At 39.8% G+C, this 25,359-nt stretch overlaps 1 protein-coding gene and 1 long non-coding RNA gene across 2 annotated transcripts in view; one reads left to right on the forward strand and one right to left on the reverse strand.

Annotated features, from left to right (window-relative positions):
• LOC134667223 (uncharacterized) overlaps positions 1-25,359 on the forward strand; it is a 470,671-nt gene that overhangs the window by 22,893 nt on the left and 422,419 nt on the right. The window lies entirely within an intron of this gene.
• Positions 3,828-25,359, reverse strand: part of LOC134667207 (serine/threonine-protein kinase ATR-like) — a 33,082-nt gene continuing 11,550 nt past the window's right edge. Inside the window, exons 13-30 of the mRNA XM_063524534.1 lie at positions 24,428-24,567; positions 23,671-23,829; positions 22,530-22,756; positions 21,099-21,252; positions 19,997-20,107; positions 19,505-19,671; positions 18,278-18,407; positions 17,451-17,608; positions 16,805-16,961; positions 15,937-16,176; positions 15,302-15,539; positions 14,165-14,268; positions 13,057-13,198; positions 11,008-11,164; positions 10,200-10,264; positions 9,822-10,005; positions 6,636-6,822; positions 3,828-4,016 (exon numbers count right to left, since the gene is read on the reverse strand). Coding sequence (XP_063380604.1) covers positions 3,888-4,016; positions 6,636-6,822; positions 9,822-10,005; positions 10,200-10,264; positions 11,008-11,164; positions 13,057-13,198; positions 14,165-14,268; positions 15,302-15,539; positions 15,937-16,176; positions 16,805-16,961; positions 17,451-17,608; positions 18,278-18,407; positions 19,505-19,671; positions 19,997-20,107; positions 21,099-21,252; positions 22,530-22,756; positions 23,671-23,829; positions 24,428-24,567 — 2,849 coding nt within the window. The 3' untranslated portion in view covers positions 3,828-3,887. The remainder of the gene's footprint in view (positions 4,017-6,635; positions 6,823-9,821; positions 10,006-10,199; positions 10,265-11,007; positions 11,165-13,056; positions 13,199-14,164; positions 14,269-15,301; positions 15,540-15,936; positions 16,177-16,804; positions 16,962-17,450; positions 17,609-18,277; positions 18,408-19,504; positions 19,672-19,996; positions 20,108-21,098; positions 21,253-22,529; positions 22,757-23,670; positions 23,830-24,427; positions 24,568-25,359) is intronic.

Genomic DNA, 25,359 nt, shown 5'->3' on the forward strand with positions numbered 1-25,359 from the left:
AGTCCTAGTGCTTTGCATTTTGAATTGGCCTTTGTAGGCACATTTATCACATGCCGGCACATTTTATCTTTTAGGGGGTAGGCGGCGCCATTATCGCAATCCTGTCTACCTGTTTGTTATGTTGGCCCAAAACTCTTTCCGTTGCATCCTAATATTTTATCTATATTTTTTCCATAATCACTTGTTTATTGTAACTGAAACCCCTAGATTCAACATTTCTTTTAGATCCACGGAGGCTCAATTTTCAACGAATCTGTCAATAAGATCGTTTTCCTTTTCCGCATTGAAATCACGTTTAGAATCTTTAGGAATAGATTAGATTAGACATTTTCAAAGTCTAGTTTCTGTTGCATCAGTCGAATTATGAATTGTTCATACCAAATCTGTTTCCGTGAAAGGTATTAGTTTAATTCGTCGACAGCAACTTTGAAAATGTCCATTACACTAGCTTCTAAAACGTGCGTACTTGGAGGAGTGCTCGCAGCTAGCAGGCACACGACACTTAGGCACATTCTAAAGCGTACAATTAAGACATCATTGTAAAACTATCCGTAAGTAAGCACGGAACATGTGCGTTAGGTAAGTACCTTCTAACTACCGGGTTTCTGTACTTAAGGAGTTATCGAAGTAACACAACGTGTAAAAACAGAACAGGTAGACACATATACATAGGATTGGACCCCAAGACATTACATTAAAGTTCGACGAGTCTTTGTGACAATAACCTGAGTTTCAATCTTTAAGGTTAATTATAGTCACATATTACTAACAATGTTTTATGGATTTTTTCCTGAAATATATTAATTTTTAATTTTGAAGAACTTATCATTTGCACTACATGGGCCGATATCCCATGCAGCACTCGCGGAGATTTCACTCCAATTGTAGGTATTTATTTATACGGAACTCGTATCTTGCATAAACTATGCATTAATACCTTTGGCTTTTAAGTCTATGAAACTCGACTTTGCCTGTTTGTCATATTTACAGGCAAGGTTGTGTCAATGTGTAGTTAGTCATTTTAAATACACCATAATCGGCATCAGCAACCCTGCCCCACCACCATAACCGCGATACTTGCATTTGAAAACTCGTTTTTAAATAAATAACTTATTTAAGGAGGACAGGGTAAGCATTTCATGAGTTTCCAAATGCAATCGATCACCGCGTAATCATTGCTGGCGCGGCAGAATTATTAACCATACCTTCCCAAGGCCCACGGTCCTACCAGATGAAATAGGTAAGTAGATACTTTCTAAGGTCAGTAAAATTTGAATTTTTTACATCTATTCGGAAAATGGATATTTTAATATAATTATTTTCAGGAAAATCTGTTTACTGCATACATGTACGACTCTAAACTTCAGACTCTCAAGACTCTTAGACCCTTTAGATTAAGACTCTTTAGATTCTATAGACTCTTTAGACCATTTAAACTCTTACAATCTTTAGACTCTAATTTAGACTTTGTAGACTCCTTAGACTCTTTTGACTATTAAGACTATTTAGACTCTTTGGACTCTTTTAGACTTTTTAGAGACTCTTTAGATTCTTTAGACTATTTAGACTATTTAGACTCTTTAGACCCTTTAGACTCTTTATACGCTTTAGACTCTTAAGACTCTTTAAATCCTTTAGACTAGCCTATTTTTTTTTCCTTATATATTATGTGATGTGAAAAACAGTATGGGTCACATGGTAGCAAAATTATTTTCACTTTGGGCGTTAACCCTTGAATCCCTCACTAAACTCAGTATTCCATTTTAGAATCCCTCGCTTCGTTCAGGATTCAATGTTCGCCGTCAGCGTCGCCGTAACAATAACATTTTGCTCCTTAGCGACATAGGTTGTGTTTAATTGTAGCACGGTTGCATCTGTTTTGCTTCGTTCCATTTTAAACAAAACAAAATCAACCCTGAATCCTACATTATAGATTCAGATTTCAATAGCAAGTTCAGATTTTTCCTTGTATGGCTGGGCCCCAGGAGGGTAAGTGCAATATTACCCATCAGATTAACACAACAACATTGACAACTATAAATTCCCTTTTTGGAGAATTCTCGTATTGAGCTTAAGCTTTACGACAAATTTCACCGACAGTATCAGTTTGTTTACTTATTTTTCCTTTTACATTATAGAAACAAGACCCAGAATATATATATATTATGCTCATTTGGTTAAATAATTTAAATGCATATCTAAGTAGCACGTAAACTAAGTAGCACATATTGTATAGCAGCATTAGCAGGCTTAGCAGCTGATCTGTTGATTATTATTGAATTTGACTCGAAATAAAGAGTACATTTATTATTTATTTAGGTAGATGACTTCCGGTTAAAAGTAATAAACCTTATTATGTGAAGTATTATTAAGCATTTGCCCTTAATTTGATACATTTGTGAGCTAATTATAAACTACAGCGAACCCAGATATTGTTTCAACAACCGTTAACGCAGACAGCACCACGTTGGTATACTTAGTTACCTATAATAAATTACCGGTGAACAGACATATTCAGCACTATACAGCGATATGCGCGACAGTTTATTTATTATACGTATAGCTTAATTATAGTTTTACACGCTTCCATAAATTCACAGTCGCTATAAAAGTTTTATTTCTATTTTATAATAACTTATTTTACCGTATTTGGCTTAATTTCTGTTCACCGACCCGTTTTTGGAAAGCTAAAAGCATTAAATAGTATTTGAACTGAATAAGACGTTGAAATGTGCCCTATAGTAATACTATTTGCGTAAAAATAGTTTTTTTTCTCGACCAAAATATAGTTTAAGTACCAGAAGTGTACCTTATAAAGATGTTTATGTGCTGCTCAGAGCTATATTTTAAGTCCACATTGGGTCAATCATACCTGTGCTATTTGGGTCATTTGTCTCCCTCCCTTTCATTGAAAAATAATTTCAAACTGATCACTTTTTGTCGGATATTTAGCAACTACATCGGTTTTGTTTTCTTTTTCTTACGTTTTTTATCCTCGTCGCCATTGTGACGTCTAGGTTCTGTTGTTGTATTGCGAGGTAATAAATAAAACTCAGTTGGTCAGGCATGTGCTCCGCGACCCGTCTGCACGGTATGACAGTTGACAACAGAATGTCGACCTGCAGGTAGTTCGCATTGCACTTTTATTGTGTAAACGTCACAATGATGATGATGATGATGATGATGATGATGATGATGATGATTGAAACTTCATACCAAACGAAATTGTTAAGCATATCTCTCTCAATCTCGAATTCATTCGTATTCTGAGGCGATTTTGTCACAAGGCCCTTGTGACAGAGTCAACTTTTATTATGTCGTAAGAAGATGTAACAGGTTACTAAGATTATTGAGTCTCTCATCGAAATAATATAAAATTGCAGCTAAATAAATAAAAATAATTTATTGCAGATTGCCAGGGATTGATGCAGATTTTTTGACATCCGCGGAAGCGGATGTGAATATTTAAAGCCTCACATCCGCGGACGCGGATGCGGATGTCAAGATTTGGTACTTACAAAACGTCAAACATTACATTTTTAGCATAAAAAAATGTGCGTTTTATTTAATAAACAGTAACTTGGCCGACTTTTCGGGATCTAGTCGATTTCGTTATATATAATGACGAAATTACCTAGCACTTACGCCGCCGGCGCCACCGCTAATATGTTCCTGTTACCGACTTGGTCGACATCCGCATCATGCGGATGCTCCGCATCGATTTTATGCGGATGCGGATGCAGATGCGGATGTTGAAAATAATGCGGATGTTCCGCGGATGCGAATATCCGCAACATCCCTGGTAGTAACTAAATAAAACAAGAAGACAGTATTAATGTATCGAATATATTTATTATCACATATTAAGGCACTTTTAATAAGACCGATCACAAGAAGGGTCCCCACCCTATGTACATTTGGCACAGATTCACAACACTAGTCGCCTCGACTATAAGGTGTTCCACTTGTCCTTCGGGAGAGAGTGACAGGGACAGCTGCATATTCTTCGTTTTTACCTGAAAATAATAAATAATTTTATTCATAGACGTCAAAGGCTACAATTTTGTTTTCTTTTTGATCCCTTAGGGCTTGTGCACAAATCACGCGAGGTTCGATAGGGGGAGGGGGAGTCAAGAAAAAATCACGATTGATCACGTTGGGGGAGGGGGGTATAAGGAAACCTCACGTGTATTTTTCTACAGTGAACGAAACTAAGGGAAAAAAGACCTACAACTAGAGTAGATACTTTTTCTCGGTTTGGTTAAACATAAATCTTTACTCTGTACTTCAAACAACTTCAAAATAGCGAGTCTAATTAACGAAAATAGAAAAATGAACAGGAAATTCTGTATACAATACTATTTATCTTAAAATTAGGTTGAATTAAAAAATTTCAAACAAATACACGAGAGGTTGTGTGAGGGGAGGGGGGTAGCCAAAAACCTCACCAAATATCACCAAGGGGGAGGGGGGTCAAAAAGTAAACACCTCGCGTGATTTATGCACAACCCCTTATTCATAAAACTACAACAATGTCCATCACTTTCGCACTTACATAGGTAGTTACTTGTTAGAACGTGACGGACATGGTGACAAGCGACAAAAATGCGACCGTGCTACCGCCGCAGGTTGGTTTCCATCTACATAAGGTGGCGGTACTGGTGCTGTACGCGGTCCCAGTACATGTCGTCTTGAAACTTAAGCCATTGTCAATAGAGGTGACAGCAGGGTGTCATCTATTGGGCATTGGCATGTCGATCACTAGTACCACCACACCTTACTGCTTAATTTTTGTATGATATCACATATCAGAGGTCTATTAGGTATACAAGATGTATTGAACCGTCATATTCAGCTCGTGTAGTAAATATGATGGGCAGACATTCTAAACCACTGTATAAGGCCCCCCCCCCCCACATCTGGCGTCTTTCGAGCGTCAGCGTCTACAATTCTATGGCCGACGTCGACGCAACGTCGACGCAGCGTCGACGCAACTGCGCAGCGACGTCATTTTCCATAGCGCTGGACCTGGACCGACGCCGACAGACGCCGACGCTCGAAAGACGCCAGATGTGGGGGGGGGGCCTAAATGGCCTTATTTTATTTATTTTCTATTGTCTGGCCCAATTCATGTCTGCCAGGTTTTTTCCTTCTTTATGGTTTAATATAAAAAATTGTCGCCATCGATGCAGACCAAACACAAGGAAAACATCGCAGAGACCGAGCTTAATGAACTACAGATCCGGTCGGGGCCGGATGTTGTGCGTTTTTATATTGGTTTTATTTACACAGTTGCTTCGCTAACGTCAAACAAATAATGTACGTATCGTATAAGTCAACCGACCAATCGAGCTACAAGCGACGGCATAGTCGACTTAAAAAAATTGCGTGACAATTTAGCCTTTAGGTTTTTAAATGTATTGCAAGCAAATTCAAATTGTTCTTACATGTTAAGCTTACCCGTTTACATTCATACAGTAGCACTTCTATAACTCGAATACCTTTAAAACTAACGGTACACCTACTATACATTTTTAATAACCTAAAAACGTAAACTTAGGTATTAATACCCACAGGATGGACAGAAGACCTTGTTAAGGTCGCCGGAGGACGCTGGATGCGGGTCGCTTCCAACCAGTACGAATGGAGGTCCAAGGGGGAGGCCTATGTTCAGCAGTGGACGTCTTATGGCTGAGATGATGATGATGATGAGGTATTAATACTACGTACGCCTACCAGAGGGTCGTAAGCACATGAAGGGGGCCCTCACAGACATTAGGGTCACCTGTTACATATACAGACTCACTGCATTCAATGTCGCTGCCTGATACGAGCCCCGATGCATATGTTTTCGTCAGGTGACCCCATTTTTTGAGGTTCTCGTGTTTGTTCAAAAATAATGTTTTTGTTTAAAAATTGCTAATATTTAATGCTTATACTACTGTAATTTAATTTTATATGGTAATACTCTGTAATAACTAAATCCAAATGCAAGAAATACCGTTTGTACTGAAAGAAAAAAAATAATGATTTTTTTTTTGACGGGTAGGATTACAACATCTGTGAAAAGGGCTATTACCAGGGAAAGCAATAGGGCTCTGCCAATGTACTGACAATTTTGTTTCGAGCCCATGCATGCAGCAGTGCTGTAGGAGAGGACAATATGATTTGGACAACGTTTTTGAAAAGTCCTTTTTTTCAGCAATAAGAGTCTCATGCAATTTTATTATACGATCAAAATAATCTACATTAAACATTGCTATTATGGTTCCCATTACTGGGTCATTATATGTTCATGTGTAAAATTTATTAAAATAAACAAAATTGTTGCGCGGAACTAGACGAAATCATTTGCATCGGGGCTAGTATATCCCACCCATGATACCAGCGGATCGTACACGACCAATGATTGTCATCAGGGCTGCCTGTAATATACCTGTCACTAAACTGTACTCACCAGTCCATTCAGCCGCTGTCGGATATGTATAAGATGCTGTAAGGCCTGCTCATTAGTCCTCACCCCGCAGTCCATGGGTCTCGCGCGACCCCATGATACCAGCGGATCGTACACGAATGGACCAATCATTGTCATCAGGGCTGCCTGTAACATACCTATGTCACTAAACTGTACTCACCAGTCCGTTCAACCGCTGTCGGATATGTATAAGATGCTGTAAGGCCTGCTCATTAGTCCTCTCCCCGCAGTCCATGGGTCGCGCGCGACCCCATGACACTAGCGGATCGTAAACGAATGGACCAATCACGGACATTAGGGCGGCGGTCTGAGCTCTGAGCGCTCGCATCACTGCTTCGCAGCTTTTCCTGTGGCAAGATAAACATCAATTACAATAAGTTTTTGGCAAAAATTTCATTTTTGGTACAAGCTTTTATCGCTGACTGTACTTTTCTTACGACAGACAACTAATACTCATCGAGACAATTCTAAAAACCCCTAAACAGCACAATTAGGTTGCGTTGTTTCATCACAGAGTTCCTATGGCCACCTCCCGTCTCTATCGTCAGATCAGCTCGCTGGTACCATAATATTGCATTGTCATCTGATTTACACATGCATGCAAAATTTCAGCTCAATCGGAAACCGGGAAGTGGATCAAATTTAACTTGCAGGATTTGATTATAGACCGACAGACAACGGACAGGTGAAACTAAATAAACTAAATAAAAGCTTGTAAGATAGAATCGTTTTTTTTTCCGCCAGTATACGTAAGTTACAGTCACCACACGGGATGGTTATGACATTTAGAGTTCTTGCTAAATTGAAAAAATGGCAAAAAAAGCGCTGGTGGCCTAGCGGTAAGAGCGTGCGACTTTCAATCCGGAGGTCGCGGGTTCAAACCCCGGCTCGTACCAATAAGTTTTTCGGAACTAATGTACGAAATATCATTTGATATTTACCAATCGCTTTTCAGTGAAGCAGTGGTGGCCGAGTGGATATGACGTCTGACTTTCAATCCGGAGGTCGCGGGTTCAAATCCTGGCTCGTACCAATGAGTTTTTCGGAACTTATGTACGAAATATCATTTGATATTTACCACTAGCTTTTCGGTGAAGGAAAACATCGTGAGGAAACCTGCATACATCTGCGAAGAAATTCATAGGTGTATGTGAAGTCCCCAATCCGCATTGGGCTAGCGTGGGGACTATAGCCCAAGCCCTCTCGCGCATAAGAGGAGGCCTGTGCTCAGCAGTGGGACGTATATAGGCTGAAATGATGATGATGATGAATCAATCGCTTTTCGGTTAAGGAAAACATCGTGAGGAAACCGGACTAATCCCAATATGGCCTAACTAGTTCACCCTCTGGGTTGGAAGGTCAGATGGCAGTCGCTTTCGTAAAAAACTAATGCTCACGCCAATCCCTGGGATTACTTGTCAAGCGGACCCCAGGCTCGCATGAGCCATGGCAAAATGCCGGGTTAACGCGAGGAAGAAGATATACATTCACATAAATATCAAAAGATACAGCGAATCAATTAAGTCAGATGCCTACACCTTATCATCGTATGAAAAATGTATCCCAAAAAGAAATTTTACGTCCTCATCCTAATATTTTGCGTCGTAAGCCAAACTGATATCACTCACGTAATTGACTTCTTAGGGGGCGCAGATGAAAGGGTATGTGAGGGCGGTATAGCCCCATAGCACTTCGCGACCATGGATTACCTAACATTAGATACTGTATCTCACGCTCAGTCCCTCACCGACCGTAAACGCTTTCGATATTAATTAGGGGACATCAGAGACAAACACAAAGCCTGATTCATGATTATGTTATCTTAATAAATGCCGCCCCACTCATCAATGTTGTAACTATAATACCTGTCCAGTTCATAGCCTCATATCAAAATCAATGGTTTTTATACTTTTTATGAACCTGATGGGTGTATGAAATGAAAGGGTACCCTATCTACACGACTTGACACTTGTACCCGTACATAGCCCAGCCCAATACACTGGCATTTTGAACTTTCCGTCATCGCGTTGCTAATCGAACTCAGATTCTGTCAATCTATCGGTACAGACTGCAAAGATAGCACCCACATACAACTTTGTATACACATTTCTACTCACTCTATATATATACTCTATATATTCCTATTTCATTTATGTATTTCTACTCTAGTCTATTGTACTCAGTGCTATATTTGTCTACCGTTCTTCTTCAATTCTCATCTACTCAAAGGTTAACTGGAAGAAATCCCTTAAAGGGATAAGTTCGCCTTTGTACTGCCTATCCTGTTCCATAAATTTGTGTTTTGTGTTTTGTACAATAAAGAGTTTATACATACATACATACATACATACATTTGTATGCAGGGGTGCTAAGCTAATAGTTTGACTGACTGTACATAATACATAATTTACTGCCGCGGGCTGAGGTAACTCCATTCGGGGTCCACCCGAGTCCGCCTGTTACTAATTCTGTGCTAAAACATGTGTGTCATATAATGCTCTATCTATTAGTAAGCAATGATCAGTGCTCGCAACTTTTCCTGAACGGAAATAGCAAAAGTGATTGATGAATTACTAAACAAATGGGTGTTCGCAACTTGTGTATATTGAATCGGATATGGAGCGCCAAGTTTTTGAATATGGGGGGGATAAATCATGTATTCATTCGTGGATTGTGCAAGGGTTGAGTGTAAACAAGAGTAAGAGCTTATTTAGACGATGCGAGAATTCGCATGCGAGTTTCATTACATTGCGGTTTTTAATCGGTCGGTTGAATTGGACGTAACCAACAGTCCGCAATGTAACTAAAATCGCATGCGAGTTCGCGCGCCGTCTAAATCAGCCCTAAAATAGGTTGTTTAAAACGCGGTTTCCAACGGCAGTAAATCTTCTATTACAACACAAACAAAACGAATTATTTTATGGAGTATTTTGAGTTTGAATTGTTTTTGTGTTTTTTAAGGGGCCGTACGCCTTTATAATTCGACCCATACAAACTCGGGTGGCCAGAAGACGCTGGTTGATCCCAGCCCAGAACATTGGTGACCTACGTCACTGTTTCTTTCGTATATAACCATCTGTAAAAAGTTACCTTATTCAACGAGCAGTTGAAATCGATTCAAGTCACAGGTGAGCCCGATTGGCGATTGCACTACTATGCGAGTTACACCAACAGTCGCAAAAGAAATGAAACATCTGTAGGATAACTTTCTTTTTTTATAAATCATCATCATACTCGTATCAGCCGAAAGGTGCCTACCGCTGAACAGAAGCATCATAGTCTCGTAAGAAAAATATATTCTCGCCGTGTCTGTCGCCGAGGCCTTTGGGCATTTATGTGGCCTCACCTGAACATGCCCTCGTGCTTCAGCGGCCCCATAGCGGCCTCCATGTTGTGCGTGAGCCTGAAGGGCACGCGTTCAGGCCACTCGAAAGACTCGCCTTTGTTGAACAGGCAGTTAAAGTCCACGTGCACGGAGTCACCGTTCGTTGAGTCGAAGGATATGTTCTCGCCGTGTCTGTCGCCGAGGCCTGGGAAGATTAGATTAGATGTCTTTATTTCAAGATGAAAATTACACTATTTTGCTACATTCGTCGAAATTATGAAGTAAACGCAATATAATTTGGATAAAGCTCTGTACCATATCGAGTGCACTATAACTACTAATCACACGTTTTTTAATTATTCCATTAACAATAGTAACAATTTTTATTAATGCATTTACCCAAGATATATCCAACCATTGACATAACTGCAGTCGTCCTTATGTAAGCCGAACGTGCTTGATACCTAAAACGTAAAAATATGATACACAATGAAAAGCGTTTGAAACAAATACTGTTATTAGTAATACCTACTACTATACACCGTGTTTTTTTTTATTTCCGTTAACTTCGAGGGTGCATTCCTGAGCTTAAATTAAGTAACTTTCTCAAAGACACCGATGTTCTAATTAACTCCATTTCGGAGATAATCAATAATTTATTTTTTTCCTATAAGGCCTCTACAAGCGTGTACACTTGCCAAGGCTGGTTTACATATTGGTTAGTGTTAAGAATGAGTTCATACATTTGCTACTAAACTTAAGTACAATCTCGGTCGATCGATGTTCGAAATGACATTGATATGTCACAGATTTCAATTGTTTGGTTGAGTTAAATGTAATGCCCGTGTTACAACAACGCTATATGCTACATTTAATTACTTTTTAAACTTAATTTTTTCTTTAAAAAAAAGCAAAAATATTTTTTTTTTGAAAATTAACTATGCCAATTAGTTCACTTAAACGTTCTTAACCATACCCCGAAGTTAACGGAATTCAATAAAAACACGGTGTATATGTAATAGCGTAGGAGACAACATACGCAAAATATATTTCCCTACAGTCCGCTTTCAAAAGTATCTACCAACTTTTTTTTTACATTAAAAATATTTTTTTGTAAATCTATTAAAGACTGTTAGATACTTTTGACGCAGTTTCATTCGATACTCTTGAAGCCACAATCTAAAGTATCATATAAAGATGGTCTTACCAGCCGTACGGGTCTGAGAACACTCTTCGGAACCACTCTTGGAAGACGGGCGGGTGTCGCGGCAATAGTTTCTCTTCGTACATGCGTCTCTTCTTCTCAAACGGGTCGTTTTTGGCACACATCATCTCTTTCAGCTCGCGGTTACTTGTATGAATACCTTTATAAAAAAAAGTTGAGTAAGAATATTTGAAATGTTAGAAATATAAATAGATTTTTTTAAATTCAATATAATAAAGTTACCAGTAATTTTTGTAAGCTATACAAAAAAAATAAAAAATAAAATACAAAAAAGTTTATTACAAATTTAGGTAATATACAAAAATATAACTATATCCGTCAGAGACCAAACTAGGCTGAGCCTGTATCTTGGCCATCTGATCTGCGAGTGTGGTTATCAATGTACAATTTTACCTTTAAGATAGGTGACTTGATAGTTAAATGTCTGAAACTAAACAAAAACAACCTTATATCTACTCCTGTATAATATAACTATAGCTCTTATGGAATGACAATTGTTCCCGTAAGAGGGCATGTTACATGCAGGACCTAAATAATTATAATAGCTGGGTTTGTGATATATATGTGTGTGTGTGTGTGTGTGTGTGTGTGTGTGTGTTTGTGTGTGTGTTTGTGTGTGTGTGTGTGTGTGTGTGTGTGTGTGTGTGTGAGAGAGAGAGAAAGAGTTACCTATTTGCGTGTTGCAGCATTACTTTGCCTTTAAACATTTGATGATGTCCTCTGTGTCGTCGTAAGATAGTGTGAGTAGCCACTGTTTTACTTCGTGTTTCGCTCTAGGGACCGATAGACATTTGATGTTACACTTATTACAGATATGATTATATATTCTGTAGTGGGCGTAAGCGGGTGATCTCCTCGCGAGTGCAGACTTGTAAGGAGGGAGTGCCGCCCTGTACGTTCGCTTGCTTAACATGTTTTCATGTATATTAGAGCCTATAATGTTACTGTGAGTGTTTGTGACCGCCTTGATGATAAAGAGTTGTCTGACTCTTAGGACTTTAATATCACGGTACAGCAGATTTGTGGGGTACCTATAAGGCTTTTTTACCATAACCTTTAGTACTGCTCTCTGTGCACGTTCTAGTGGCAGCAGGTGGGTCTTGCAAGCACAACCCCAGACGGCCACGCCATACTGAATGATGGACTGACCCAATGCGTGGTAAACCATTCGAAGCATGTCCATTGTTGCACAGTCACGGAGCCGCTTCATCGCATAAATAAGTTTTCTGACTCTAGTAGTAAGAGCAGCGATGTGCTGTGCAAAAGAGAGATGCTCATCAAACAGAATCCCCAAATACTTGACTACCTTTTGTCTTTTAATTAGCTGACAGTTACATGCAGGACTTGCAGAGGATCGATCTGGTGTTGCTTTTTGATCACATGTGTGAAGCTGTATGTTTTTTTCCTTTGGTGGTGCAGAGGCCGAGGTTTTTGAGAAAGCTACGTAATTGGTTTTGTCAGCGTTAAGAGTCAGTAGATTATTATTCAGCCAGGTGGATACCTTTGCTAGAGCAACCTCGGCTCCATGATGAGCATCATCCCAAGATCTGCCACTCACCAGAATGACATACCTTAACGCATTCACTGTCAGTGCGAGCTACGCTCGTAAACCAATGTGGTTTATCTGCTTTGTGGCGAAAAGCGCCGACGAAGAGAGAACCAGCCTAGGGAGTCGCTTGCAGTAAATGTTTTTTTTTTGACATTTAGATTTTATTCTAGGAACATTCTAGACTAGTATTTTTTTACGATCTTTTTGTGAAATTCTTAGTATTAAATTTGATATTAATAATAATCCAAAAAAAAAACAATATTATTATTGAATTATATTAACATCAATAAATTGCTCTGATAACTAGCTTAAAATAATATAGGTATATGTAATACCAACTTACCATTCACAAGTGCTTATTGCTAGGCCTACATGAATAAAGTATATTTGAAAAAATGTTGTTGAAGTTGTCAGTGTGATTCGAACAATATACTTAAAGGTATAGGTAGTTTTCTCAAATATTTATATGATTATTTGGATACCTTTTTGTTTATAAATATGAAGCAAGATAGGCCGCAGTCCGACCAGGTTAGGCACCCATTCGATGACGCCGCATTCCTCATTCAGGGGAAGAACTGAGTACGTCCTAATGTACAGCCGGCGACGACGCGTCTCTGGTGCATCCTAAAATTATATCGAATATTATACATAGTTCATCCTAGGTAACTTTACACTATACTCTGTATCTTTAGGTACTCACTTTTACAGTATGGACGAGATCTTTGCAAATTAAACTGATTTTTACAAAATTATCATGCATGTAACTTTACACTTTTAATGATAACATTTTTATTACTTTATCTGTGCTTACTTTTTTTTTTGTTGGTTTAAGTGTGTTTTTGGAATTCTAATTATTGACATGTCCGGTCCCGCTGTTCTTGTATAATTTTAATTATGTGCATGTATTAGCTTGTAAGATTTTTCTAACACAAGATCATATTGTTATAGAAGAAATAAATAAATGAAATTAATGAATGAATGAATGACTTAAAAGTAAACAAATAATTTGTACATCTTCGGGTAGTTATAACATTTATAGATTAACCGACCAAATAGAAAACCACCTGGATCACTTGGATCAGTCACTGAAAGACCTGACTTTAACCTACATTATTTGATCATGTAATGTTTTCATCTACCCTCAACTGGCTTTAGAAGCCATTTGAGGGTAGATTTTGATTACTCTTTTTTAAATACCTAAAGATACAGACTAGAAAAAGTCAAAACAGTCTTTTCCCTAATTAAATACAAGCTTTTATTTAGTTTCCACCTGTCCCGTTGTCTGTCTGTAATCAAATCTTGCAAGTTAAATTTGAGCCACTTCCCGGTTTCCGATTGAGCTGAAATTTTGCATGCATGTATAAATCGGATGACAACGCAATATTATGGTACCATCGAGCTGATCTGATGATGGAGACAGGAGGTGGCCATAGGAACTAATAGTGTTAGGGGTTTTTAGAATTGTTTCGATGAGTATTAGTTGTCTGTAGTAAGAAAAGTAGTCAGCGATAAAAGCTTGTACCAAAAATGAAATTTTTGCCAAAAACTTATTTTATCTTAGATAACGCGTCGTAGAAATATAAGGCTTACCTGTAGGAATCTATTGACTACTACATTGAACTCCATCAAACGGTAGTCTTTCCTGAGATCGTCTCGTGGCTTCAGCATGATGATGTAAGCCTTTCCGTCTGAACCTAAAAAATATATAGAGTTACACAAATATTTGAATCAATCTTTATGCTTCTAGCCTCCTAAGGAACACTAATTAAAATTTCAGAATTTGCTACTGAAATTTTAACCTTTAGTGCAGGAAATAGAGTTGATTTTGGTTTTGTTTGAAAATTGAACGATACAAAACAAATGCGACTCTGTTGAATACGATTTAAATTTCATCGAACTGAATAAGCACTATAGGTAGGACCTTGGGCCTTAGGCTAGAGATACACGGGTGGAGTAGCGGTATGTCAAAGTCATTGAGTTATTATAACTAAACTAACTAAGGCCCACTTGCACCATTCTACTAACCCGAGGTTAACGGGTTAAACCTGGAGTTACCATGGTTACCAGTACAATTAGACACTAAGTTAACGGTTTAACCGCTTAACCTCGGGTTATTGGGGTGCAAGTGGGCCTAAACAATGAAATTGTCGCAAACGCAACCTGTACCACGCGACCAAAACGTCGTAAGCGCCGTAAAATTCATGGCGCTTAAACGCGTTTAGTTCTCGATTCATCTGCTTCTATGGTTTGTTGCCAAAACGACAGCAACTCATGGCGCGAAATACTGGTTCTCTGTGCCGGTTCTATACGTTAGTAATAATTTAATAGTTCAATAGTTGAAGTTGAATGGTGGTGGTTTGCAGAATTGCAATGGTAGTGTTAATTACCTCTCAACGTGACTTTTCTCGGTTTCTGCAGCGACGGTAGAATGGTGATGTATTCCTCTATACCCGCGAGGTACACGGGCGGTGTAGCGGGAATGTTAGTCAATCCTTTCTTTCCGAGTCGCATTGGAAGGTAGGACGAACTTACAGAACTGATTCTAATGTTAATTACCTTTCAACGTGACTTTTCTCGGCTTCTGCAGCGACGGCAGAATGGTGATGTGTTCCTCTATACCCGCGAGATACACGGGCGTTGTAGCGGGAATGTTGAAGTCGATCCTTTCTTGCCAAGCCGCCTTGGATGGTAGGACTAACTTGCAGAACTGAGTCTAATGTTAATTACCTTTCAACGTGACTTTTCTCGGCTTCTGCAGCGACGGTAGAATGGTGATATGTTCCTCTATACCCGCGAGGTACACGGGCGGTGTAGCGGGAATGTTGAAGTCGATCCTTTCTTGCCGAGCGGCCTTAGATGGTAAGACTATCTTGCAGAACTCTTGGAAGGGCATCATTATGTGGCTGAAGTTTTCACTGGCTAGCAGACGGGGCAGGGTGCGGACTAGAGCTGATACTGTTGTCGTCTGAAATAAATACCTTTGGTTACCGTAGAAAAAACGTGCCTAAAAGCCTATACGCACTTGCGACATGCAACCGTTGCCTTATAGGTATACTGAAATGCCAACTGAAAATGAAGTGAATACTTATGACAGAGAACTGACTAAACTCGCAGAGGAGTGGGAGGATTGCTCAGAGCTCGTGCGAAGTGTAATTCGAGACATCTAAAGAAGAATATAAATTTAAACTCTCTAGTTTTGTACTCATATTTAATAAAACAAACGGGTCTACCGCGATATGATTCCATTGTGCCTTACACAGCTGGTGCAACTCAGCCGAAACGTCGGAATTTCAGCTAAAAACAATGAAATCATATCGCGGTAGACCCGTTTGTGTAATTAAATCTCTAAAGAAGAGTGTTACCGATCCACTGCCGACTATAGGTTTGTTACACAGCTCGATCAGCTTCTCGGCCAGCTGGGTGAAGTCGTTGAGCAGCTTGAGCATGTGCGGCTCCTTGAGCCTCGGGTCGGTGAACACGTCGCTGCAGCGCTTGATGCGCTGCGGGTATGCGGATTTGATCACCGACATCATCATCCAGAGGGTGTGTTGCGGGTACGCGATTATTAGTTTGACGATTATGGCTTTCAGTTGGAGGTATACCTGGAAAAAGATAGTTAAATGTGCCTAAAAAAGTGGTGTTAACAAACGTTCGTAAAAACAAAAGACAAAATATCATTTATAAAATGTAAGATGATCAAGCCATTACAAAAATATTCAAAAATGTATTCTGTATGTAGTATCTAAAAGTATAATATCCCGGATCCTCTATTCTAGTGCAATACAAATTATCTGTGAACTTTTGATGTGAATAAAATGCAAATTTATAACAATATCTTCATTTTCGTTGCAATCTAATATATCATAAAAAATAATTATAAATTATTACAAAACGGCAGCATATGATTTTCTTGGGCATTATTAGGGAAGAAAGGAGTACATACCTATTAACTCACATTTATAGACGGGTCTAACGCGAATTTTATTCAATTACCTTGATTTCCATACCCTTTTGTCGGGTAGTTGCACAAATCTCTGTTTTGACGTTTTGCTGGGACATCAGTCAGCCGCGACCACGACCAGTGAAACCTGTGTCGAAACGTCGGTAAATCAAGGTAATTAAATAAAATTCGCGTTAGACCCGTCTATAAATGTGAGTTAATAGGTATGTGTTCAAAACGCGAAAGTTTAAGAAAGGAGTAGTCATATTCTTGGTACACAAATAACTTACTTCTTTCACAGGATGGCAAATTCTTGACACAATTTGCGAGAAGGCAGTCAGATACAAGTAAAGGGGCAGTCTCTCAGAGTACGTCTTTATGACTTCCGTCATCTGCGCGAGGACTGAGTGAATGCTCGTGTCTGATGACGTCACTTCTACGTCTAACCTGAGAAATGAGAACAGTTTACAGTTATAGTAGCAAAAGCGATATCTACTTTAACCTCTAGACGCCCAGAGACCTACAAAAAGGTCTCCTGTTACATTCTAATTTAAACTTTGTGTAGACAAAATAAAATTTCATTTTGCTTGGCAAGGTTTGACGTATGGGCGTGGGCGGCTAGAGGTTAAGATGCCATACCACAGAATAAATAATAATATTAGGTACAGAAGGTTCACTCTCTATCAAAACGCGTCAATTACGACAGATATGACCGCAAGTAGACGCAAGCGCGAACAGGCGTCCGTTCCACAGCGGTTCCACACTACTGCTAGACACCAAAACTGGTGAGGGCCGCATGTACTTGTAGCGACGCGACGAAATTGCGTAGTGAACCACGCCTGGCCATAGAAAAATACAAGATACAAACTAGTATCATTCAGTCATTAACACTAATGTGTTTATTATTGGTAGGTACTAACAAGTCAGTGTATTTACCATATAGACAGCATCCGAGGCATACTCTGGTACAGATATTTGTGGCCGTACTGCAGCGCTTTCCCATAGCTGTTCAGAGCGTATAACTTTCGAGACCAGTTGGGGCTGCCGCTGCCTGGCGTCTCGCTTACCTTCTCGTAGTACGCGCCTAAACAAACCTGGAGAAACAAAGGATTTTCCATCAGATTGTTTTACATTATAGCCATGCATTATTTACATGCCAAGAAGTAAACAAACACTGGATGTTGAATAATATATGCATCAAAAATGTATGGCCAAAAATATGACCGTCAAATACGTCACTTAGTATTGAAAGTAAAGAAAGTGACGGCAAAAACCTAGTGAGTGCTCAAATAAATACAATTTCTACGTGCAATATCCAGTAATTTTATAATCTCTACGTATGTACAGTCAACTGTAAAAATGTGGGTGCACAAATCATCTCAAAAATATATATGTCCCATAGCTCTTATGTCAGCAAATCTTAATTCGCTCCTGGGACATATTTTTGAATAAGTTGGCTACACCCATACAGTTGACTGTACCTACATCCAAGAATCTTGATTTTCGTGTTTATTTTATCTGCTTTACTTAAGTGCAAATTACTTATCGTTGAGGCTGATTTAGACGGCGTGCGAACTCGCATGCGATTTTAGTTACATTGCGGACTGTTGTTTACGTCCAATTCAACCGACCGATCAAAAACCGCAATGCAATAAAACTCGCATACGAGTTCTCGCATCGTCTAAATGAGCCCTTCGTCTCAATAATTAATCGTATACATATCAAAATATTAATATAATCCTAAATTAGTATAAATTGTTTACCAAGCTCTTTTCCCACTGTTTGAACACATCGACGGCCTCTTTGTAATACCCGATATTGACGTCTACATCAACGTTCGTAGTTTCATCATTATACTTTGCTATGAGCAGCTTTGCTTTGGCACATGTTTTTCTGAAACAAATAAGACATTTAAAAAAAATCATCCCATTGACGAGCTCTAACTTAACGTAACTTCTCTGCATATGAACTAGGGTTGCCAACCGTACTATATAATATAGTATTGTACTATATTTCGGCCTTGCGTACTATATATTTTTAGGATACTATATAGTACGCAAAAATACTATATTTCGATGGGTCCTTACGCTGTGCTTTTTTTTCATAAATATGAAATAACAACATAACTCAAAGTTCTTAAACTGAACAAGCGCGAGTGTTGCATGCTTTAACCCTTTATAAGGCATTAGGGTGTCAGGAATTGTGCAAAATTGAACCCTACCACTTTGAAATAAAGTTGAAAATCAGGTGGGAAATATGTTCCCTCTGCCTTATAAAGGCTTAACGTGAACCTACATGTCAATGTTACTGTCAAGAGTGTTATGTCAAAAGTGACATTATCAGTGTCACTGTCACGTCCTCATATACAGCACTGAGCCAACTGTCAACGATTTTTTCATCTTGTGATGTGAAGTTTCAGAAGTTTGTAACTTTGCATCGACGAAATAAATTGAAATAATATTTCTAACTACTTGTGAAATGGATGACCAAAATGATAATCTGATAATGATCAAAGTAATAAGGATTATAATAGGAATGGGTCGGCCTAAAGCAAAGGTGGTGCAATAAAAGACAGAAAAATTTTGACCAAAAGTGCAAAATGTATAGGAATCGTAGAAAAAATTCAATCAAAACGCTAAAATAAGCATGTTATGTAGGAAAACCTTTTCTCTAAAATCGAAAATGGCCAAGATATTTGACCCCAAAGTTGGGAAAAGTAAAATTTCGATGGATGATGTGATTGATGTGCTAATAACATCACTCGCATGATTTTTTTTTAAGTGCTGCAACCCCTTTGCTTTAGTCCAATCCATGATTTTACACACGCCTACTGACACGCGCGATATTTGGCATACTTTTCATTTATTTTAAACCATCTCCTTGACTGTACTATATTTTCTTTCAGTGTACTATATATTTTATATGTAATTTTGCAAAATACTATATTTCACTAAAAAAAAGTTGGCAACCCTAATATGAACAGATATTACCTCTGCTCACTAGTAAGTTTGTCCAGCTGTGGATACGCATCTTCCAAACCCCGCCTAAGCGTCGTAAAGGCATGTTCGTGTTGGCCGCGAGCCCAGTACATCTTCGATTTCTCTATGAACAACTCTTCTGGCCGGTATTCTTCCGCATTCAGTATGTACATGTACGACTGAAAAAAAAAAGTGCGGGAAAAAATATTTACAGGCAAGATGGCTTTGTTGACACGCTCATACAACTAATGGGTCTGTGAGCTGTAGACCTCGCGAGCACGACGACTATTAAGCGAAAAGTGAGTAAATCGTAATAATTACAGTTTTCACTGAAATTGAAACTGAACGGATGGTGGTAAAATGTTAAACTCGCGACAAGATTCGAAAGACGTAAGACGGACACGTGACCTGATCGAAAAACTGTTACAATGTCATTGAGTTTTCACTTCTGCCGGCACTCCCGGAGTGCAACCCTTTGTTTTTTTTATACTATAATCTAGTCACCTGTTGAAATATTCCTGCTTTTCTAGCATGCTTCGCGCTTTGCAGCCAAAGGTCGCCTATGCAAGCTTTGAAGATGCCCGCCGTAGTTGGGTGCGTTGGCTCCAATAACTCCTACAAACATTCAAGGTAATTTCAATATATTTCGTTTTTTTAAATAATAAAGCACGTTACAGCTCATTTACAGGCACTTTTAATCCATGTCGCGGCACAGAATTAAGTTATTGTAGGTACTAAGGTACTGAAGTTACACTCTCTAACAAAACGCGTCTATTACGACTATGACCGCTAGGTGGCGCAAGCGCGAGCAGGCGTCCGTTTCCGTAGCGATGCGCTAATTAATAGTACAACCCTATGGTTGGTTGGTTGGTATGGTTGGCTAGACACCAAAACTGCTGTGGGCCGCATGTACTTGTACCGACGCGACGAAATTATTAGGGTTGGCACCACTTGACTTCCTTTTGCGTGCACGACCACAGATAAGATAATCACTTGATTTTTGACAACTCTAAATAGCCGAAAGGGATAGTGTCATCATACCTCACAATCGTGTCAGCAAAACCGTAGCAAATAACAGTTGAATGTAAAGGTTAGCGTTCATATGCCATGAAACATCATCATGACTCATGATAACATAGCCACTATTTTTTAAATTTTAAAGATAAATTTGTGTCTCTGGAAAGTAAATTATTAAATTACTTCTTTTAATTTTTGTTTATTTGATCACAATTTGTTTACTCTTAATTTGAAGTCCAAAATAAATTCTACCCACTTATAACGTAATGATGTGTGTATATCATAAGGATGTGAATACCTTATTTAGCGTAATCACACGCAAACAGATCTTAAATAATTCATTTAAAACATAGTTTATGTATTTGACTTAGTAAATATGTATATATGCCTCAACCCTAATGTGCAACTGCTACGGTTTTGCGGGTTCAATTGCGAAGTATGAGTGTCATATATTAGAAAGGGCCAGCATGATTCGACCCTGAACCGCTGTCAAACTTCGTTTTTGTAGGAAGTTTCCTTTCTGTACGGTAGTACTACTAATTATTCTGTGGCCGTAGATTGATTAGCCTAGATCTAATGTTATGTATACCTGTGTCTGTTGCAGCAATATCCGTCGAAGCCTCAACAAAGGCTCCACGGTCCGGACGTCCGACTGTACTACGGAGAGGCGTCGTCGCCACTCGTCTAACAACTTGTTTAATACGTCAGCGGCCTGTCTGTCGCCATCGCTTAGGGATTTTAGCCTGAAAGGAAAGTTTGATTCATTCGATAATCGTGTAAAGGCATAGATCCGCAAGACAATGAATTGTGTAGCACACAGATAAGCATGAATGCCGCTTTATTGTTCTAATAGCCCGACCACGATATCACACGCCGGCGATCAGCGAGTGACCTCTCTCTCTCGCTCATAGTGGAACAATACCAAGTGTGTGTATCTCTGTTTAGCTCTATTCTATAGTTGGCTAATGGTAGAGAATGCCATTAGGCTTTGTGCATTGTGGTATATATATTTTGTACAATAAAGTTTTAATAAATAAACATTACAAACGTATGTCAGAAATCTTTTGGACGCATGACGCTACGCTGCACGCTCCGCAAGATTCTCGCAAATGAAGACGTACACATAAACTCTGACTACGTTAAATTTGCACAGACTTCGCGGTAAGAATGCATACATATCCTTATTGGCTTCATACTAGACGTAGCAGTTGGCATTAAAACTTAGCGTGATCCGATCCGACTCTAGCGTCTTGCCGCTCACCGCTAGAAGTTTAGTCGAATCTTTTTAGGGTTCCGTACCCAAAGGGTAAAACGGGACCCTATTACTAAAACTCTGCTGGTCGTCCGTCCGTCCGTCCGTCCGTCACCAGGCTGTATCTCACGAACCGTGATAGCTAGACAGTTGAAATTTTCACAGATGATGTATTTCTGTTGCCGCTATAACAAAAAATACTAAAAACAGAATAAAATAAAGATTTAAGTGGGGCTCCCATACAACAAACGTGATTTTTGACCGAAGTTAAGCAACGTCAGGCGGGGTCAGTATACTTGGATGGGTGACCGATTTTATTTTGCCTTTTTTTGCATTATGGTACGGAACCCTTCGTGCGCGAGTCCGACTCGCACTTGCCCGGTTTTTTTAGTACTAAAGGCACGTGATACGACCCTACCTTTGCAAGACTTCTTCAACATGTCCCGACTCAGTAATAACGTGCAAGCCCAGCACGCTTTGATATCCACTCCTTAAAGCACTTTCTCCCTTCGCCTCCCCATCCATATGAGCCAATTGCTTAGCTATGGCAGTTTTATCCTAGTTTTCTAGAACTAAAGATGACATAATCCTACCTTTGCAAGACTTCTTCAACATGTCCCGACTCAGTAATAACATGCAAGCCCAACACGCTTTGATATCCACTCCTTAAAGCACTTTCTCCTTTCGCCTCCCCATCCATATAAGCCAATAGCTTGGCTACGGCAGTTTTTGCGTAATTTTCTAGAACTCCAGATGTCATAATCCTACCTTTGCAAGACTTCTTCTACATGTCCCGACTCAGTAATAACGTGCAAGCCCAACACGCTTTGATATCCACTCCTTAAAGCACTTTCTCCTTTCGCCTCTCCGTCCATTTGTGCTAATAGTTTGGCTGTAGCGTTTTTGCATGAGAGTTGGAAAAGAGTGTTGTCTTGACTGCGGTACGAGAGGAGAATGCGGCCCATTAGGACTCCCCAGTTTTCTCGGGAACTTGGCTGGAACAATAAATTAATTATACATTAATTATTAACTATGATTACTGGTAAAAATAAAACAGAACTCTGTTCTACCACAAAGCTGAATCAAAGTAACGGGGAATATACTCGTACTAATTAATTATCTAATTTCTTTTGACAATGTTCGCGATCCCACGACGGTTCCAAATAGCACATTGTGGGAAAGCCGGTGTGGGTTTAGTGGGTGGGCTCCACCCCCTCATTCTCATTACGAGCCTAAATGTACGTTTCACATATCCCCCTAAAATGGGCCCACCCCAGGCCCGACTTGATAACCGAATTCGCCTTTAAGAGCGTACCCCTCTGCCGAAAACCTTGCACAATTGTGCATACTTTTGTATAGACTGACGTTTATCTGACATGGCTAAATACAAATGTACGTTGCGTACAAATCATGTACCAATAGCTATACATTTGACGTGCCCCTGCCCCCGCAAAAATCGGCAGACTGTTTTGTACAAGCTCTAAGGTCTTACCAGTGGTTTGTTTATGAGTTCATCTAGCTGCTCGAACCGGCCCAGCCTCCACAGTGGTTCAACAGCTAACTCCGCAGCAGAACCTTCGGCTGGTCGAGACCTAGGTCCTACGTCTTACCAGTGGTTTGTTTATGAGTTCATCTAGCTGCTCGAACCGGCCCAGCCTCCACAGCAAACTCCGCAGCGGAACTTTCGGCCTCGTGTTCGCTTAGCAAGCCGTACGCTGTGAACGGCTGGTCGAGACCTAGGGCCTATGTCTTAACAGTGGCTTGTTTATCAACTCGTCTAGCTGCTCGAACTGGCAGTCTCCACAGTGGCTCTGTCTGTGGGTAACTCTGCAGCAGAGCCTTCGGCCTCGTGCTCACTCAGCAAGCGGTACGCTGTGAAGCTGGTCGAGACCTAGGTCCTACGTCTTACCAGCGGTTTGTTTATGAGTTCATCTAGCTGCTCGAATCGGCCCAGCCTCCACAATGGCTCTGCGGCTAACTCTGCGGCAGACCCTTCGGCCTCGTGCTCGCTTAGCAAGCGGTACGCTGTGAACGGCTGATCTAGACCTAGATAGCAGTCTACCATACCCTGAAAATTAAACAGTTAAAATTAGAGTGGAAGAAAGTAGCGGCTGAAAAGTACGTGACGGAATTTTACACACAGAGAATCTATAACTTCGACTAAACATGTACCATTATCCTATCACAAGAACTTTTTACTATAGGGACTTTAATGGGAACAAATTCTCGGGGAATTATTCTAAAACACCTAACAAGGAAAGGTACCCAAACTGTCCGTCTCTGATTTATTTTGATAATAAAGAGTAGTCTCATTCTCAGCCGACTTACATGTGTATGCAATTTTTTAACTCAATCGGAAATCGGAAAGTGGGTCAAGTTTAGCTGGCAATATTTGACCCACACTAACTAACATACATATAGGTAGGTACTAACAGGCCAAGTTAAATAAAATGGTATCGTCTTGGGTCGTCCCATTCGTTTTTCATCAAGTTCTTAAATTAGTCCTATTCTGCTTTCGTCGCGTATTCTACATTGAAAGCCACCGACGATTGTGACGAATGTAGAATGGGTGACGAAAGCAGAATAGGACTAATTTAAGAACTTGACGAAAAACGAATGGGACGACCCAAGACGATACCAATAAAAGCTTAAAATATGTAAATTACCCGCAAACTGTGCCTATCTAGTTGTCCCTCTTGGGCCAGTCGTTCGTAGCAAAGAGCAGCGTCCTGCAACCGTCCCGTCACTACTTGCGTGAGTATCAGCTCGTTCAGAGACGGTTCGGATCTTTTGATGGACAATATTCCTGAAAATGTACAGTTATTAAGTAAATAAATATACTTAATTGTGCACCACAAAATAAGTCAAGTCATAGTCAAAAACAACATTTTCAATACACACTCTAATGCCTGCTGCACTTTGCACCTCAAAAGTATTGGGCTGTTCAAGACGAATCATTTGAGCCTACACTTGGGCGGTATGTACCTACTAGGATAATAGTTAGCAATGGCAGCGCGTCAAACATATCCATAGGCAAGCCGGGGCTAATTTGGCTTAGGTACGTATTTCCTTTACAACTCTGCTCAAACGTCCAAAAACAGGCAAGCCGGTGGAAATCGGCTTTTATGGACGCGCCGCCACTGATAGTTACGAACTTACGAATAAGGTCTACAATCGACTTTTTGCCGCCTCCATAATTAGAATAAGTTCGATAGTTCTCTCTCTCTGAGCTGACAGTTCAAAAATGACAATAAATTATCAGCCTCACAGTAGACTACCACGCTGTGCCCCATGTAGGCGCTGAATCGCCTTACCTTGATAACGGTTTAATAATGGTGAAATAAAATGTTATCCTTTTTTCATTATTCGAATGATTATTATCTTACCAGCGACCGAGTCCGGTTCATCCAGCAGCGCGTATATCTCGGCCAGCAGCGGCAGTTGTTCCTGCATGTTATGTTTCTTCTCCCCCATGTACAGTTCTAGGTATTGCAGGGCGCGCTCTAGTTCGCCGCAAGCGAAGTTGCCGCGCGCTATTAGAAGCTTGTCGAATTTTATTTTTTTCCCTTAGCTTCCTCATATATTCGAATGATTATTA

Source organism: Cydia fagiglandana, chromosome 9 (assembly GCF_963556715.1).
Source record: "Cydia fagiglandana chromosome 9, ilCydFagi1.1, whole genome shotgun sequence".
Classification (NCBI taxonomy): Eukaryota; Metazoa; Arthropoda; class Insecta; order Lepidoptera; family Tortricidae; genus Cydia; species Cydia fagiglandana.